The 19,696-nt window shown below is 43.5% G+C and overlaps 1 protein-coding gene across 4 annotated transcripts in view; it reads right to left on the reverse strand.

Moving 5' to 3' along the window:
* Positions 1–10,159, reverse strand: part of LOC132886516 (triple functional domain protein-like) — a 340,453-nt gene extending 330,294 nt beyond the window's left edge. For all 4 annotated transcript variants that reach the window (XR_009654705.1, XM_060921223.1, XM_060921226.1 and 1 more), the window contains exon 1: positions 10,082–10,159. Coding sequence is in view for 3 of the 4 variants with exons in the window: in XM_060921223.1 (XP_060777206.1) it covers positions 10,082–10,148 (67 nt within the window). In the remaining variant the exon portion in view is untranslated. The remainder of the gene's footprint in view (positions 1–10,081) is intronic.
* Between the last annotated feature and the right edge of the window lie 9,537 nt (positions 10,160–19,696).

Here is a 19,696-nt window from a genome sequence, read left to right on the forward strand (position 1 = left end):
ACTCTTCAAACAATTCCCTTGCTCAAGTGAAAAATGATAGGCCTGTATGAAAAGTGCAATTAATGAAAGTAGCCTAATAAGCCCTAAATGAATAAAACAACCTCTGTTTTATTGTTGTTGCTTACACGTTAAGATTTTGAAATCTTCTCGGTCCAGTTCTATATCCAGGGAACGTTGTAATCCTTTTGGTTTATCTGTAATAAACGTGTCAGCCCCCAGGTCAGATAGGCTAATGTTACGTGGTTGGGAGGGTGTCAATTTTTTTTGTAACACTCTAAATCGAGTATGGAAAGGACGTTTATGAAAAACAAGACAAAAAAATACACTGAAAAACTCACTGTACACATCACTAGTGGTGATGCTTCTATGTTCAGATTTTGGGAAAGCCATAACTCCGTTCTCATTGAGGCCCAGTTCCATCCCGTACACAATCATTTTGGTTTATCAACTACCTGCGCTCAAACATGTCACAGGAGAGGCTCAATGGGCTGGCTATGCTCTCTATAGAGCGCAAACTTGCAAAGAAGCTGGACTTCAATGACCTTATTGACGACTTTGCCACAACAAAAGTCCGGCGCACTGCATTTCGCACCTGAATAGTTGCAGACTAAGGAAATGTTCAAACTGTTGAAATGTTGAAATAAAATGGTTGATTGTTATAATGGGCTTGGAATACCTGTTATTTAAGGGTTGGAGTGAATGGAGACTGTGAAAAGAGGGGTTGGGTGTGGGTGGTTGCTGTGTGGCGATGTGCGTGCGAGCGTATGTGTGTGTGTGTGGGGGGGGCACTCAGATTATTTGGGGGGGGCCCACTCAGATTATTTTGTCCCGGGCCCAGCCAAAGCTGTAAACGGTCCTGGTGCTAACCACTACATGATTATGCCACCTTTTAGGAAAGATCGCATGTTCAAATCTGAGCGGCACAGTGGTGTAGTGGTCTGCGTAGGTTTCCTCCAGGTGCTCCGGTTTTCCCCACAGTCCAAAGACATGCAGGTTAGGTTAATTGGTGGCTCGAAATTGACTGAGAGTGTGAATGGTTGTTTGTCTCTATGTGTCAGCCCTGTGATGATCTGGTGACTTGTCCAGGATGCACCCTGCCTCTTGCCCACAGTCAGCTGGGATAGGCTCCAGCTTGCCTGCAACCCTGCACAGGATAAGTGGTTACAGATAATAGATGGAATTTTAAGAGTTGTTTATATATGGTTAATATTTTTGTTGGCGATATTGTATACGTTGACAAATCGCTCTAGTTTAAGAGCAACATAACACTTTGGGATCTGCTGTTATTGTTAAATAATCAACTTCTGAATGGTAACAGTTACCCTGTTTCATGTCAGGCCACATCATACCATCCTGTTGTTGATTCCTAAAACAGCACATGTCCTATTTCTGTGTTTTATTTCTGACATACAGATAATGCAGTGAGGTTATATTAAGTGCATTTGACTTGATATTGATCGTATATCTATGATTCAGGATACACTGCTTTATAGTGTTTCAACTACAAAGCACACAAGCGTATGGCTCATTCCTGCATCCGGTCTCTGGATGCACCAGGTTTACAAAAACAACAGACAGAAAAGAAACAGCATGCAGGACAGAAATAAGACAGCACTATGGCACGTGATCCATAATATCCGTTACATTCTGCTTGCTAAATATTTACAAATATATTTAGTTAGCTAGCTTCTGGAATCTTTCTTTTGCTTCTGACTTATGGCACATTTTTATGGGGGGGGGGGATCTTCGAAGAAGGCATTCACTAATTTTGGAGTGGGAGGTGCTCTGACAGCCACGCCCATCCCATTAATGGTGGGGGTGCATCTGATATTAATTATTAAACAGTTGATAATAATATGAGTAGCTACTGAATTGTTTGCAAATGCAGTCACATATATTTCTTTATCACACGTGTCTTTATTCCATCCAGTTTAAAACAGTTGAAATTAGCTCAATGACAAGGCTGAAGTTGGCTTCATGTTCGGATTTTCTGGTCCACTTTAAACGGTCCAGGTATTACAAGCTTGCACCTGTAGACGGCGCCATGAAGCGCACTAAAATCTCATACAATTTCCTACACTATTATCTCCTCATTCTCAAATATCCCACTAAATTGGGATCCCACTAAAAACTGCGAGTTGTCCTAGTGGTTAGCGTGTACTGTCCAGTTTTTGACATACAGTGGTGCTTGAAAGTTTGTGAACCCTTTAGAATTTTCTATATTTCTGCATAAATATGACCTAAAACATCATCAGATTTTCACACAAGTCCTAAAAGTAGATAAAGAGAACCCAGTTAAACAAATGAGACAAAAATATTATACTTGGTCATTTATTTATTGAGGAAGATGATCCAATATTGCATATCTGTGAGTGGCAAAAGTATGTGAACCTCTAGGATTAGCAGTTAATTTGAAGGTGAAATTAGAGTCAGTCTGTTTTCAATCAATGGGATGACAATCAGGTGTGAGTGGGCACCCTGTTTTATTTAAAGAACAGGGATCTATCAAAGTCTGATCTTCACAACACGTTTGTCGAAGTGTATCATGGCACGAACAAAGGAGATATCTGAGGACCTCAGAAAAAGTATTGTTGATGCTCATCAGGCTGGAAAAGGTTACAAAACTATCTTTAAAGAGTTTGGACTCCACCAATCCACAGTCAGACAGATTGTGTACAAATGGAGGAAATTCAAGACCATTGTTCCCCTCCCCAGGAGTGGTCGACCAACAAAGATCACTCCAAGAGCAAGGCATGCAATAGTCGGCAAGGTCACAAAGGACCCCAGGGTAATTTCTAAGCAACTGAAGGCCTCTCTCACATTGGCTAATGTTAATGTTCATGAGTCCACCATCAGAAGAACACTGAACAACAATGGTGTGCATGCCAGGGTTGTAAGGAAAAAGACACTGCTCTCCAAAAAGAACATTGCTGCTTATCTGCAGTTTGCTAAAGATCACGTGGACAAGCCAGAAGGCTATTGGAAAAATGTTTTGTGGGCGGATGAGACCAAAATAGAACTTTTTGGCTTAAATGAGAAGTGTTATGTTTGGAGAAAGGAAAACACTGCATTCCAGCATTAGAGCCTTATCCAATCTGTGAAACATGGTGGTGGTAGTATCATGGTTTGGGACTGTTTTGCTGCATCTGAGCCAGGACAGCTTGCCATCATTGATGGAACAATGAATTCTGAATTATACCAGCGAATTCTAAAGGAAAAAGTCAGGACATCTGTCCATGAACCAAATCTCAAGAGAAGGTGGGTCATGCAGCAAGACAACGACCCTAAGCACACAAGTCGTTCTACCAAAGAATGGTTAAAGAAGAATAAAGTTAATGTTTTGGAATGGCCAAGTCAAAGTCCTGACCTTAATCCAATCAGAATGTTGTGGAAGGACCTGAAGTGAGCAGTTCATGTGAGGAAACCCACCAACATCCCAGAGTTGAAGCTGTTCTGTATGGAGGAATGGGCTAAAATTCCTCCATGCCGGTGTGCAGGACTGATCAACAGTTACCGGAAACATTTAGTTGCAGTTATTGCTGCACAAGGGGGTCACACCAGATACTGAAAGCAAAGGTTCACATACGTTTGCCACTCACAGATATGTAATATTGGATCATTTTCCTCAATAAATAAATGACCAAGTATAATATTTTTTTCTCATTTGTTTAACTGGGTTCTCTTTATCTACTTTTAGGACTTGTGTGAAAATCTGATTATGTTTTAGGTCATATTTATGCAGAAATATAGAAAATTCTAAAGGGTTTACAAACTTTCAAGCACCACTGTATTTTCATAATAAGGAGATCATGATATTAGAATTTGGCAGAAAGTCCATCCATCCATTTTCTTCCACTTATCCAGGGTCAGGTAGCGGTGGCAGCAAGCTAAGCAGGGTATTCCAGGTGTCCCTCTCCCCAGCAACACTTTCCAGTTCCTTCTGGAGGATCCCAAGGCACTTCCAGGCCAGATGAGATATATAATCTCTCCAGCGTGTTCTGGGTCTACCCCGAGCTCTCCTCCCAGTTGGACATGCCCAGAAAACCTCCAAAGAAAGGTGCCCAGGAGGCATCCTAATCAGATGCCCGAACCACCTCAGCTGACTCCTTTCAACATGAAGGAGCAGCAGCTCTGCTCCAAGATCCCGCCGAATGTCTGAGCGTCTCACCCTGTCTCAAAGGGCAAGCCCAGCCACCCTCCAGAGAAAGTTCATTTCAGCCACCTGTGTCTGTGATCTCATCCTTTCAGTCATTACCCAAAGTTCATGACCACAGGCGATGGTTGGAACATAGATTGACTGGTAAATTGAAAGCTTTGCCTTCCAGCTCAGCTCCCTCTTTACCACGATGGACCAGTACAGCGCCTGCATTACTGCTGACGCCGCCCCAATCCACCTGTCCAGCTCACACTCCATTTTACCATCACTCGTGAGCAAGACCCTGAGATGCCTGAACTCCTTCATTTGGCAGCAAATCATTCCCAACCTGGAGGGAGCACTCCACCGTTTTCTGGCAGAGAACCATGGCCTCAGACTTGGAGGTGCTGACTCTCATCCCAGCTGCTTCACTCTTGCCTGCAAACCGTCCCAGTGCTTGCTGAAGGTCACGCTCTGAAGAAGCCAACAGAACCACATCACCACATCAACTGCAAAGAGCAGAGATGCAATTCTGAGTTTCCCAAACTGGACACCCTCCCCACCACAGCTGCGCCTTGAGATCCCATCCATGAATATCACAAACAGGATCAGCAACAAGGGGCAGCCTTGGTGGAGTCCAACACCCATCGTGAACATGTTTGACTTTGTGCTAAGAATTTTGGACACAGCTCACACTTTGGTTGTACAAGGACTGGATGGCTCCTGTCTGTGAACATCCATCCATGATCTGTCACCACTTATCCTGTGCAGGGTTGTGGGCAAGCTGGAGCCTATCCCAGCTGACTGTGGGTGAGAGGTGGGGTACATCCTGGACAAGTCGCCAGATCATCGCAGGGCTGAAGCATAGAGACAAACAACCATTCACACTCACATTCACACCTACGGTCAGTTTAGCGCCACCAATTAGGCTAACCTGCATGTCTTTGGACTATGGGGGAAACCGAAGCACCCAGAGGAAACCCACGCAGACATGGGGAGAACATGCAAGCTCCACACAGAAAGACCCCCGTCGGCCACTGGGCTCAAACCCAGAACCTTCTTGTTGTGAGGTGACAGTGCTAACCACTACACTACCATGCCGCCCTGTCCATGTACAGTAAACAAAAAAATATGAATAAGAAGCAGGTGAATAAGAAGCCAGCTTCAGTGTCTTCACCTAGTCATCTTTTAAAACTGCTTCTAAACTGGATTCATAGAATCAAAAAAATGAAACACCTTACCTCATAATTATAAGATACTATCTCATAATTACAAGAAAAGATCTCATAATTATGAGCTCAGGATCTTGAGAAAAATTAAGGGAGCACAGTTATCAACTGTCAATAACCCAGGTTATAGGATAAGACAGTGGGCAGTGATGGTGTTATCACATTTAATCTTCTTTTTTCCTTCTTGGCATGAGACATTGGGAAATAATAATGTTGCTTAATGTGGAAGGCATGATTATTACTATGTCAACTATTATTAATATGCGCATCAAGTCATTTGGATTGACTGTGTTAGAAATAAAAAAAAAAGAAAGCAAAATGAGAGGGATCAGAAGTAATCTATTTCTGTGACTACGCCTGCAAATTAATTTATGACACCAGAACAAATCTAGTTTCCCAAGAAACAGGGTGCAAAAGTTTTTGCACCTTCAAAAAGGAGCCTGTTTAACAGATGCTGCTTCATCATCGGGTGACACAGTGGTGTAGTGGTTAACACTGTCACCTCACAGCAAGGAGGTTCTGGGTTTGAGCCCAGTGGCCGACAGGGGCCTTTCTGTGTGGAGTTTGCATGTTCTCCCCGTGTCTGCGTGGGTTTCCTCCGGGTGCTCCAGTTTCCCCCACAGTCCAAAGACATGCAGGTGAGGCTAATTGGTGACTCTAAATTGACCATAGATGTGAATGTGAGTGTGAATGGTTGTTTGTCTCTATAGCTGTGTTCACATATATACCGGTACGATAGTGGTATAACTGTATCGATACAACGTATAACGGTACAGTTTAGTGCATCTGTCCACACTAGCGAGAAATGTTTGCGGTTTTCTTTCACGGTAGCTGAAATGTGCGTGCGCGAAATGTTTCCGTGGTTACCGAGTAACTTTCTTCCGAGAATATGGCGGATGAAACAACGTGTGTGTGCTTTTTGTTGTCAATGTACAGTCTGTATTTCTGGTGGTCATTTATTCAGTCGAATCGTATAAAACGCACGAGGCAGTTGAGAAAGAAACAAAGAAAACGAATCTCCGTTCTTCACTATTTTATTCAGCGAAGACATCGATTGAGGTGTGTGACTTTGCGCATGCGCATTATATTTGTATCGATACAGAGCCGCTTCATCTGTCCACACTACAGCGAAGCGCTACAGTACCGATACTGTACTGATACGAAACCCATACATTTGTGGGTTTCGTACCGATACAGTTATACCGCTACAGTACCGGTATAGTTGCTAGTGTGGACAGGTGTTGCGGTACGAAAGTAGTATCGTATCAGTACAAAATCCCTAGTGTGGACAGGGTATATGTGTCAGCCCTGCGATGATCTGGCGACTTGTCCAGGGTGTACCCTGCCTCTCGCCTATAATCAGCTGGGATAGGCTCCAGTTTGCCTGCGACCCTGTACAGGATAAGCAGGTACAGATAATGGATGGATGGATGCTTCATAATATCATTTCAAATACAACTTATAGTAATCGTTGAAACTATTAAAATAGGATAAATTAAATCTCAGTTCAAAAGTGTGCCCCTCTCTTTGTGAATGTAATATTAACAATTTCTATCATGTGTACTCATGTTTTGCTGTCCTCCAACCGACTTTCTATCACATGACAAATCCATGGCAAATCCTCACCTGATTTTGGCATGTTTTGCCACAGAATAAACCCACTTTTTTTTTTTTACATCTTGGAAGTGTAAGGAACATGTTCATCCAGAACTCTGGGCTGTCTGGCACTCATTCATTCATTCATTATCCAGGTCAGACTTGAAGTGGATCCAGAGCCTATCATGGGAACACTGGACGACACACAAAGCCAAGCCAAGAAGCTTTTATTTGTCACATGTACACGTTTCCTTGCATGTTCTCCACGTGTCTGTGTGGGTTGCCTCTGGGAAACAGTTCAAAGACATGTGGTGAGGTTGACATGGGGCAGCCTTAGGCTGAAGTACCCTTGAGTGAGGCACCAAATCCCCAACTGCTCTGGGTATGTGTGTGTGCGCTCACTGCTCACATGTGTGTGTTCACTACTTCAGATGGGTTAATCTGGAGGAACTTCACAAGTGTACATGTGATGAAGGGCGTCACGGTGGTGTAGTGGTTAGCGCTGTCGCCTCACAGCAAGAAGGTCCGGGTTCGAGCCCCGTGGCCAATGAGGGTCTTTCTGTGCGGAGTTTGCATGTTCTCCCTGTGTCCGCGTGGGTTTCCTCCGGGTGCTCCGGTTTCCCCCACAGTCAGAAGACATGCAGGTTAGGTTAACTGGTGACTCTAAATTGACTGTAGGTGTGAATTAGGGCTGCGTACCTAAACGTAACATCAGGTACCGGTACAGAGGTTTAGGTACAGGTCCGGACCTGTGCCTGAACAATTTGACAAATTCTTCTGAACTTCTTCAATAATGACAGAAACATTAATAAACTGTTGACAACTTGTCAGTATCTTTATTCAAAGAAAACCGAACATAACTAGGTTTCCTACCTCACTTCTCAGTCACCCTATAGTTAACTTGGGACAAAAAGTCATAAGTTGTCTCACAGCGAGAAGTGACTACACTAGAGTACTACAGACTACGCGCAGTCCGCGGCCTTTAACTTACACGGCAAAATTACACAAAGCAACAAAGGCTGCCAATGCCAGCAAAGGAAAAATGGCTGACCTGCTTTTGAGTCTTTTTGACCAATCAGAATGCTGGATCAGCCAAGCTCTCGCAATGCCTCGTGAGACTGTGGCGAGGGGATCTCAAATCAAAGATGGCTCTGATTTCAAGTTTCAGCGCGGCATTTTACGTCTTTTCCAGTGCTAAATTTTCGTCTTTGTGGTAGGATTTACGCATCTTCAGTCACAAAATAAGCAGATACTTGGTGTAAATTTATATCGGTACAGTACCGGTATTTCATGATCCGGTATTTTGGACCTGTACCGAATTGATTTTCATGGTACAGTACTGGTACACAGTACCGGTACGCAGCCCTAATGTGAATGTGAGTGTGAATGGTTGTCTGTGCCTATGTTATCCCTTTTCCACCAAATCAGTTCCAGGGCTGGTTCGGGGCCAGTGCTGGTGCTAGTTCACAACTCGTTCAACTTGCGAGCCAGCTGAGAACCAGTTTGCTTTTCCATAGCTCGCGGTGCTAAGGGAAGCCACGTCATTACATCGCTGTATACATCAGTTACGTCGCTACGTTTGCATAAACCTTGGCGCGAATATCGAAGCAAAAACAAAATGGAAGAAGCAGCAGCAACAACAATAATAATAATGGATGGGGGTGTCGTGGCTCAGGTGGATACGGCGCCATACCATAAATCCAGGGAACCGGGTTCGATTCCGACCTGAGGTCATTTCCCGATCCCTCCCTGTCTCTCGCTCCCACTCATTTCCTGTCTCTACATGTCCTATCCAATAAAGGTGAAAAAAGCCCCCCCCAAAAAATAATAATGGATGACTTCGCGTTTGTATAGCTGCTGCTTCTCATCGCTTAAAAATGGCGATCTTTCGCGGTCTTGTTATTGTTGTTGGTCTTAACAACTCCGCCCCCCCACTGACGTAAGCGGTTCTGTCCTCTGGCCCAGCAGAGAGTTGGTGCTAGCCTGGAACCGTTTTTTCTGGCCCCAGAGCCAGTTCTTTGTCAGTGGAAACAGAAAACCCGGTTCCAAACTAAGCACTGGCCCCGAACCAGCCCTGGAACTGCTTTGGTGGAAAAGGGGCATGTGTGAGCCCTGTGATGACCTGGCAACTTGTCCAGGGTGTACCCCGCCTTTCAGCTGGGATAGGCTCCAGCTTGCCTGCGACCCTGTAGAACAGGATAAAGCAGTGAACACACACACATAACCAGAGCAGTGAGCAGCTTGCTCAAGGGCACTTCAGCCCAACCTCAAATCCCTTGTTAACCTAACTGCATATCTTTGAAAAGCACCCAAAGGAATCCCACGCAGACACTGGTAGAACATGCAAACGCCACACAGAAAGGAGTTTGCATGTTGTCGCTGTGAGGCGACAGTGCGAACCACACCACCACCCTTCTTCTGCACCTTATGTGCAGCTTTTAAGGGTCCAGTCACAAAATGTTTGTAATTGTATAATTCTTATCAAGTTACTGCTTTGGAAAGCATCAACATGTTTATGCGTGTAGATAGAGAAAGATTTTAGAGCAATATATCAATCTACCCTGCAGGAAGACCCAAGCACTATGCGGGATGTTTATAATGATTACGTCATTCCACCCTGAAATGAGAGAGACCCAGATGCGCCTACGTCACGCATGAAAACAACTAAAGCTGAAGGAGAATGGTGGAAGAGAGACAGAGAGACTCTGCACAATCATTTTGCATGAGTTCTGCATTTTTTTCCTCCATGCATGTTTATGTTTATGTTTAGAGATGCGACCCATCGCGCGCCTGCAGGCTGTTTACATCATTCTTGCACACTTCAAAGAGCTACCTGCGCATGAATCAAAGGAATGCAAAAACAAAACAAAAAACAACTGTGGTATATTCATTGCATCACCATCATCATAGCGCATGCATGGAACGCAACCCCATCTGCAGCCTCAGAGCTGGGTCATCATCCTCCTGTTCTCCAGAGCAACCCACCCACGAGCTTTTGTTAGTTTTCTCACGTCAGCAGACTGAGACGCAGAACCGAACCGAACCGGAACCATTCTTCAAGCATGCATTTCTTTGCATTTCTTCTCTCTCTCTCTCTCTCTCCTTTCCTGTCCTCACTCACCGGGTCTGAAGAGCGCCGCTACATCTGCTCCGTCCTTACACACGTCCTCTCCTTCCCCAGAGCTCATGGCTTCCTCAAATCACGACTCAGCAGAATAGAACAAATAAAAAAAATTCTTCCTCTAATTAAAGAATTAAAACAGAAAAGGGTTATGAGGTTTAAAATATAGCCTATAGCCCATTTTCTTCATCCTCTGCAACCCGAACCAAGCTGTCCTGAGAGCCGCTCGGTCGCGAACCGAGCCCCGACCCTCCATGTTAGCTCGACTGAATCACCAGTGAATCGGTTCTCTGTGTTTCTTAACGGATCAGAAAGGAATCGATTCGCAACCTTTAAAGAAAACTCTACGCGACCCCCTTACTTCATACTACACTAGTGTCGCTTTCCTGTCCATTATGGTCAGAGGCGATTCTAGAGTCTGTTGTGGCCCCAAGCAAAAATTTCCAGGGGGCCCTTCTGACCAGTGTAATAATCTGACACAGGGCGGCACGGTGGTGTAGTGGTTAGCACTGTCGCCTCACAGCAAGAAGGTCCGGGTTTGAGCCCCGTGGCCAGCGAGGGCCTTTCTGTGTGGAGTTTGCATGTTCTCCCCGTGCCCGCGTGGGTTTCCTCCGGGTGCTCCGGTTTCCCCCACAGTCCAAAGACATGCAGGTTAGGTTAACTGGTGACTCTAAATTGACCGTAGGTGTGAGTGTGAATGGTTGTCTGTGTCTATGTGTCAGCCCTGTGATGACCTGGTGACTTGTCCAGGGTGTACCCCGCCTCTCGCCCGTAGTCAGCTGGGATAGGCTCCAGCTTGCCTGCGACCCTGTAGAAGGATAAAGCGGCTAGAGATAATGAGATGAGATGAGATGAGATGAGATGAGATGAGGGCGGTACGGTGGTGTATTGTCCGCATGGGTTTCCTCCGGGTGCTCCGGTTTCCCCCACAGTCCAAAGACATGCAGGTTAGGTTAACTGGTGACTCTAAATTGACCGTAGGTGTGAATGTGAGTGTGAATGGTTGTCTGTGTCTATTGCCGCTTTTCCACTACCAATGCGGCTGAGTCGGGCTGAGTCGAGCTGAGTGGGGCTGTTGGAGTTGCATTTCGACTACAACCGCGCTGAACCGTGCTGGCTGGAAGTGGGTGGACACATTGGGTGGAGTTAGTGAAAGTGGGTGGACGTCACGTGATGTCGTTAGGCGGCACAAACAGTGACATCAGTGACCTTTTAAGCGGTAGTCTCATGACCCGGATAGTAAACAATAAACATGGAGGACATGGAGTCGTTAGTGTTGCTGGTCTTGGTGCTGTGGCTTGTTGTCACTGACAACGCCAACAGATACTGGCAAGAGCGTATAGATGAGGCGAGGTGCATAAGGCTTCAGAAATTCTCGTAATTTGTAATTATTCTTCTTCCGGGTTTACGGTGTTTACAGATCCCAGCGTGCTCGCGGGGCGTGTGTGGGCATGTGAGGACACTCCTCCTCACCAATCAGTGCACAGGGGAGTGTCTCCTCACACCCCTAGCCCCACTCGGCTCGGTTTGGCTCGCTTCGGCTCGCTTCAGCCCTACTCCAAACCCGTGCGAGTTTTGGGTGCTGAGTAGGGCTGAAGTGAGCTGAGTCGTGCTGCTCTGAGGTAGTCGAAACGCGAGCCGTGTCGGGCTGAAATGAGCTGAAGTGAGCTGAAAAAGGGTAGTGGAAAAGGGCCATATGTGTCAGCCCTGCGATGACCTGGCGACTTGTCCAGGGTGTACCCCGCCTCTCGCCCGTAGTCAGCTGGGATAGGCTCCAGCTTGCCTGCGACCCTGTAGAACAGGATAAAGTGGCTAGAGATAATGAGATGAGATGTGAAAATACAACGGTAAAGAACAACAAAAACAATAAAAAACAAAATAAATAAGCCCTCGGGCCCCGACTCTTGGGGGGCCCCTGGGCCAGGGGGCCCCAAGCAGTTGCCTGCCTTGCCTGTTCACAAGCTGCGCATCTGATTATGGTCTTACTGGATGTTGACTAGAAAGCCACTCAAGTACACTCCAGGCACTAATCCTGATCTACTCTTAAACGTTCTGGGTTCGAGCCCAGTGGCCGACAGGAAGCTTTCTGTGTCGAGTTTGCATATTCTTCCCATGTCTGTGTGGGTTTGCTCCAGTTTCGTCCAACAACATGCAGGTTAGGTTAACTGGTGACTCTAAATTGACCATAGGTGTGAATGTGAGTGTGAATGGTTGTCTGTGTCTATGTGTCAGCCCTGTGATGACCTGGCGACTTGTCCAGGGTGTACCCTGCCTTTTGCCTGTAGTCAGCTGGGATAGGCTCCAGCTTGCCTGCGACCCTGTAGAACAGGATAAAGCGGCTAGAGATAATGAGATGAGATAATCTGACACCAATGAAAAATGTATGAAACCAAAGTTTCTTTAATTCCAAATGTGAAAATACAATGGTAAAGAACAATAAAAACAATAAAAAACAAAATAAATAAGCCCTCTGGCCCCGATTCTCAGGAGGCCCCAAGCAGTTGCCTGCCTTGCCTGTTCACAAGCTGCACATCTGATTATGGTCTTACTGGATGTTGACTAGAAAGTCACTCAAGTACACTCCAAGCACTAATCCTGATCTAGCTGTGCTCTTAAACATTCTGGGTTCAAGCCCAGTGGCCAACAGGAACCTTTCTGTGTCGAGTTTGCATAGTCTTCCCATGTCTGTATGGGTTTGCTCCGGTTTCATCCAAAGACATGCAGGTTAGGTTAATTGGTGGCTCTAAACTGATCGTAGATGTGAATGGTTGTTTGTCTCAATGGGTAGTATCTTACTGGCCTGCGACTAGTTGGAGACACAACAATTGCGATAAAATATGCGAATCAACGACAATTTTCACTTGGAATCACACTGAATTGATATTCGCATATTTTATCACAATTTTTGTGTCTCCAACTAGTCACAGGCTGTCACAGCCCAGTGAGACACACTTGCACTTCCTGTCTCACGGAAACTGACTTGAGAAGGGTTCGTGACGGCTTTGCAACGCATTTGCGGCTATTTTGAGAGAAATTTTGTCACACGAATTCTTTGAACATGTTCAAAATTTCAGCGACGAATGAGCAACACTTTGCGACTCATGCGAGGAAATTGAGAAGCCCCGTGAATGTTTCAAGACACTTTTGAAACTCTCTCGCGAATGACGTTCGCAATCTGTCGCAAGCTGTCGTAACCCAGTAAGATACTGGCTTAAGTGTCAACCATGCAGTGATCTGGTGATTTGTCTAGGGTGTACCCCACCTCTCACCCATAGTCAGTTGGGATAGGCTCCAGCTTGCCTGCGACCCTGCACAAGATAAGCGGTTACGGATAATGGATGGATGTCTTCAATCACATGACTTTTGCTTGCGCGTTTATTTCCGGTGAATGAAGTGGTGGTCAAGCAAACCAATTTGGCTGCTGTTATGCGAAGAGGGTGGTTGACAAAATACGGATAGGTCACGGACTACGGAAATACAGGGTGTTTCAAAAAATTTGATATTATCTGAGATGTAAATATCCCAGAAACTACATAGTCGAGGCAAATGAAACTGAACAGGCTTAACGTTGAGCAATATAAGATTTATTCCTCAAAATTTGAATGAGAAATTCAAAGGTATGTGGATTCCATGAACAATTTCACAAATTTTCAATATGCGCACTGCCTGAGACACAGAAACACACAGACAGCCTTCCTCTTTGAACTTTTTGTGCCATGTCCAAATCTGCATTGCAGTTGGTGCATTTTTAGAGAATTCTCTCATAAATGTACGCTACACAGTCTTGTTCGACTGTGTTCGAGCGTACCCTAACACACAAAACGCCTTTTCTTTTCCAGTGAATGGCATTTCTATACCTAAAAAGATAAAAGCAAAAAACATTAAACATAAAATTTTGACCTGTTTCCACACATGCTGTTAAAATTTGAGGTCAATTGAACGAGAATTGGCAAAGTTATTAGATTGTGAAATTATATCAAATTTTTTGAAACACCCTGTATAATAAACAAGAGTGCTCTGAGAGCACAATATCCCCCACTGACAACTGTGCCATAACTCTGGTAAAATGTGACTGAATTGAATGAAACTGCAAAATGCGTATTATTGACATATAACAAAGAATCCTGCCAAGTTTCGTGAAATTCCTCCAAAAATTGTGAGAGGAGTTGATTTCAGAAGGTGAGTACTCTTCCTGGGATGGATGGATGGATGGATGGATGGATGGATGGATGGATGGACGGACATCACCAAGACATAATCCCCCTTCGGGCCTTTCAGCCAGCGGGGGATAAAAAGGATACAAAATACAGATTGTTCATGGACATTTCAGTATATTATGGATTGGTTACAGAGTTCATATGGATGATGTATCATGGACGGTTAATTTTATGGATGTTGCTCGGAGTCTACGGAACAATGACACAGATGTCACAAAGATTGTCTCCACGGTAACGTTATCTGCCGATGTTAGCTACATGATGGAGGTAGAAGCGCCTGATAAAGTCAAGCCGAAACTAACTGACCGGCAGATGAGTCTTTCGATAAGAGATGTGGAATATCTTTACGTTCCATTGTCGCCAGACTTTAAAGTGCATATTCTGGACCAATTTAGTGCTTTTTTATATGAAAGTATGTCCCTTTACACACTCATCCAGAAGGGTAATTTTGCACAAGGCCATCTGTCTACAGCAGAAAAAAATAAAATAACAAAACGCATCTGGAAAAATCCCAAGGGAGTCTGGAGCCAGATTAATGACGTTATCTGTGGAAGCGCCAGCAGGCTGCGAGAGCTTTGCACGGTTTCAGTGCACAGCCTGTGTAGACCAAGCGCTCCCATTTCTCTCTCATTGTCCGGTCTTTTGGAAAACGATGAGTACTAATCCCATCAAAATTGGTGTTGCTACACCCTCCTATTATACATCTGTTAACCATTTTAATAATTATGTGATAACGTTGAAGAAATTTGCAGAAAACCACCAGGTCGTTTTCTCATAAACAAGCCAGGATTCAGAGGGAGGCGTCCCGCAGTCACAAAAATCAATCTTTGCCAAATGCCAAGTTTTTTCAGAGGCAGACCAATTCACCTCAAATGGCTTGATTTCAACTGAATTTTTCTGGTATTGCGCAAGGTAAAAAAAATTGCAGAGAATGCAGAATGTTACAGATATTTGACCAAAGATTAATATAAAATAGGAGAATTACATTGATCTTGCTCCTGAATTTACCCGTGATATGCACTTTAAGAACATCGCAGTGATGAATATATATCTAAACCGAAGGCACACGGAAATTGCATAAAGCAAACAAAAAAGTCCGTCAGACCAAAGCCTTCTGTGATTAAAAAGATGGAGGAGACAGTAAAAAGCAACATGGACCAACTGAAGTGCTCATAAATTTTACAAAGAGCCTGTAGCCACAGAAAAGAAGGCGGAAATCATGGACATGCCATGGAACGTCTCAAATCCGTTACCTCAAAGAGAAAAACAAAACAGAAGAAAGGCCGACTAAAGATGCCCTCAAAAATTTGCAAGCAATTGCATATGAAGACAAAGGATTTGTTCATTTCATTGCAACTTTTCCGGATCTTATTGTAATTTTAGGCATGGAAGACATGTTAAATGAATTAAACCAAAGTCTTCAATTTTAACTTCTTAAAACAAATTAAGAAGTTTAAAACAATTAAATATTTGGACTTCCGAAGTTCATAATTAAAATATCTTACCTGTATGTATATGTTCACTTTATTAATTTACTATTGATATTTCAAGGAAAATATCACATATCCATGAATAAAAGATTCGTCCTTTGTTTTATATATTTTTTTATTTTCTGTGAGTCCGTATTCTGTGACTTGTCTGTATTTTGTAAACTGTGTATGAAGAGCTAGTGAAACCGTCTCCGACCCCAGTGCATGGTCAAGTTACCTTCAGAAAGTTGCTCTTTGCAATGGGATAGATCCTTACATGCTAACAAAAAAGGATTTTTCCTATGAGTTGGAAAATTATCCATGTGTTGAGCTCTAACATAAACTACATGGTGCTAGAGACATCGTTCTACACATACAAAGAGATGAAAACCAAGAAGAGCATGGAGGTGTATAACTTTTTATATGTGGCTGGGTTAAAGATCTGTGGATCAGGACACTACAGGATAAATCCTGTATGGTTTTTGCCTGGGTAAGTAGGAATTTTTGGGCTTTTTGTACACGTCTTTGCGATGACTGCTTGGACGCTACAAGTTTTAGTATCGGGTATAAACAAACCACAGCGGCTCAATTCTCAATCCTTCCTGCTCTTCTCTCCAAGTAAATCATTCACAAAGATCCACAGAAACCCCTTTAAAGACCTGGGTATGGGTGAAACAGGATGGAGAAGTTATCATGGCTCACTGTAACTGCATGGCTGGGGAAGCAGTTTCGTGCTGTTAACTCGTGAGCTCTGCTTTTGTGTTTATGTGGATGGTCTCGATTATCTTATCTATCTAGTTCAGTGTAGGAGCTCAATCTACATCATCGTCCTTGTAAAGATCGCTAGGACATCCTGATAAATAAAGTGAAAATATACACGTTAGTTTAAATATGGTGAACATGATCAAACAGTAAACAAAAACACATGAGGACTTAAGCATCTCCTGAACTTCAAAACATCATGAAATAACAGAAACTGGAGAGAAAATTGATTTGCGAATCCAAACAAAATAAATCAGAGGAATTTACAAACCTTTCACAAAGTGATCACTGAAAACTCAAGCATTCTTCGACTCAGCTCCCTGCCATCATAGTGAAAGGTTCAAGAGCCACCTTTCTCGTTGTCTTTTGGGAAAATCCTTTGCTCTTCCATCCTTTATCACTTCACGGGAAGAAACTTTTATCAATTTCATGGTTTATTTGATTTAAGCAGCGCAAAACAATGCAAGCGTAGGGCATTTTAACGACTAGCAAGGTGCCCCAGCGACAGTAATGCTTTGTGAACAGTGAGCTTAACTGACCACCACTTCATGTCTTGCATATCTAATGAGGTGGATGTGATGTCAGATGCAACCCATTTATAAAGCACCACAGCTCCCTTCTCACTCTGTCTGAACAGCTCTGTTCAAAACGATGTGAGTGCCTGTTCCTTTAAAAGATAATGATCACTGCTTACCCTCGCATCCCTTCCACTGGAGAATCAGATAGCACTTTCCTCATGAAGTGCATTCACAAAGGCAGTTCTCAAGCCATGAGTGGAGATACCTAGATGAGGGGACGGCATAATTGTAATGAGCTCCTCTTGTGACATAAAATGGGGAGTCAAATCTGAATGGCTTGTTGAAGCACATGTTTTCTGAAATAGGCAGCCCAAAAGAAATTGACTGGATTGTCTTATTTCAGAGTTTGTGGGTTGGTAGGCACTGCAGATACCCAAATGTGTGTACAGAAGCACATAAATTTAATTTATTTTGCCAAAGATATATCTCATCTCATTATCTCTAGCCGCTTTATCCTTCTACAGGGTCGCAGGCAAGCTGGAGCCTATCCCAGCTGACTACGGGCGAAAGGCGGGGTACACCCTGGACAAGTCGCCAGGTCATCACAGGGCTGACACATAGACACAGACAACCATTCACACTCACACCTACGGTCAATTTAGAGTCACCAGTTAACCTAACCTGCATGTCTTTGGACTGTGGGGGAAACCAGAGCACCCGGAGGAAACCCACGCGGACACACGGAGAACATGCAAACTCCGCACAGAAAGGCCGTCGCCGGCCACGGGGCTCGAACCCGGACCTTCTTGCTGTGAGGCGACAGCGCTAACCACTACACCACCGTGCCGCCCGCCAAAGATATATATATATATATATATATATATATGCATTATGGCTGGGAAACCACTACATCTTAAATTACAGTGGGCCCCATTGTGTACCTAATCTACACATCTTTGAACTGTGGTGGAAACCAGAGCACCCAGAGGAAACCCACGGAGACAACATGCAAACTCCACACAGAAAGGTCCCCATCAGCTGTGAGGTTCAAACCCAGAACCTTCCATGAGACAACAGCGTCAACAACTGCACCACCATGCCGTTCCTGTGAGTTTTTCATAATATGTTCCCTTTCCATCCAGTCATAAATAAACTGCAATAAGTTCCACATCAAATTTAAAGCCATTTCAAAATGCAACACCAGCAAATTAAGTACAGTATATTACTTTTAAATAATGAATCTTTATTCAATATCCACTTCAATCCTGGAAAGACATGGATACCCATGATTGACTGTACACTGTGTCACTGGATGCACTGTGTATACATACACTATATCTTCAGTAACTACTTTATCCTGGTCAGGATTGTGGTGGATCTCAGGAAAAGTGTGATACTTAGTATCTTCAAATCACCTACCTACACACAACATGAAGGAAACCAGGAGGAGAACATTGTTGATTATTTTCCAAGAACAGCACACACCCTTGTGTTTTATTCATTACTTTCTGAGTACATATTCTCCTAAATTAATGACACCCTCAAACCTACTACATACATCCCAATAATGATCCTACAACCTCTAAAATTTGAACATTCTGCAAGCTGTCAAATTAATATAGTAGAATATAATAATCATGTATGCTTGATTGAAAACCTCTTCACTCAGATTCTGCCATGTCCATTCAGTCTGAACAACTGAAATGTCCTTTTTTAAATTGTTCCTGAGTGACCCAGACCAAGTGATCGAAGATGGATGGATGAATGAAATGATAGAGTTAATGGAAATGAATTAATTAATGAAAGAAATGATCCAGAGTTACTGAAGATGGATGGATGGGTCAATCACTCAATCAAAGTTCCTGAATGTAATTCAAATGAATCAAAATCCACTTGAATCGTTCAAAGAATCACATCAGTGAAATGACTCATTCCCTTCACTATAAGCGAAAGGGGTTGGGTTTAAACAGAGGGTCCTATGGAAAACCTCGCCAAACACACACCCTCAAACCCTTTTTTTTGAAACTCATATTTGATATTTATAAGAATAAAATATCGATTAACAGTCTAAAATACAAGTGAAAAGCTATGATTCACAAAAAGCATCCTTTTAACTGAATACTGACCTCCATAGCCATATGAGGAACATGCTGAAAGTTTCATAAATTACCATTAATTACTAAAATCTGCAGAAATTAGGAACAAATTAGGAGAAGGAAACAACATTATATATAAATTGCAATATCAAGTAATACTGATGGGGGGGGGGTAGTCAACGAAATTGAATTTATTGAGTTTAGAGAATTTGAATTAAGCTATCAAACGTCGCCCCCTGCTGGTTATGATTGAAAATGACACGACACACGACAAAGTGAATCACTCATTCAGATTGAATTCCATCACAATCAGGTTACTTTCATTTAGTTTCCCCTCATACAGTCAGTGTTTACAGTGGATATTAAAAAAAAGTGTACACACCCCGTTAAAATGCTTTTTATACAGCAGAAAAACCTAAGAGAGAGAGAGACCACGATAAATAATTTAAAAACTTTTCCCACCTTTCATGTGGCCTATAACCTGTACAATTCAATTGAAAAACAGACAAATCTGTGAGGGGGATAAACATAAAAAATAAAAAACGTACAATAA

This window comes from Neoarius graeffei, chromosome 5, assembly GCF_027579695.1.
Source record: "Neoarius graeffei isolate fNeoGra1 chromosome 5, fNeoGra1.pri, whole genome shotgun sequence".
NCBI classification, from domain to species: Eukaryota; Metazoa; Chordata; class Actinopteri; order Siluriformes; family Ariidae; genus Neoarius; species Neoarius graeffei.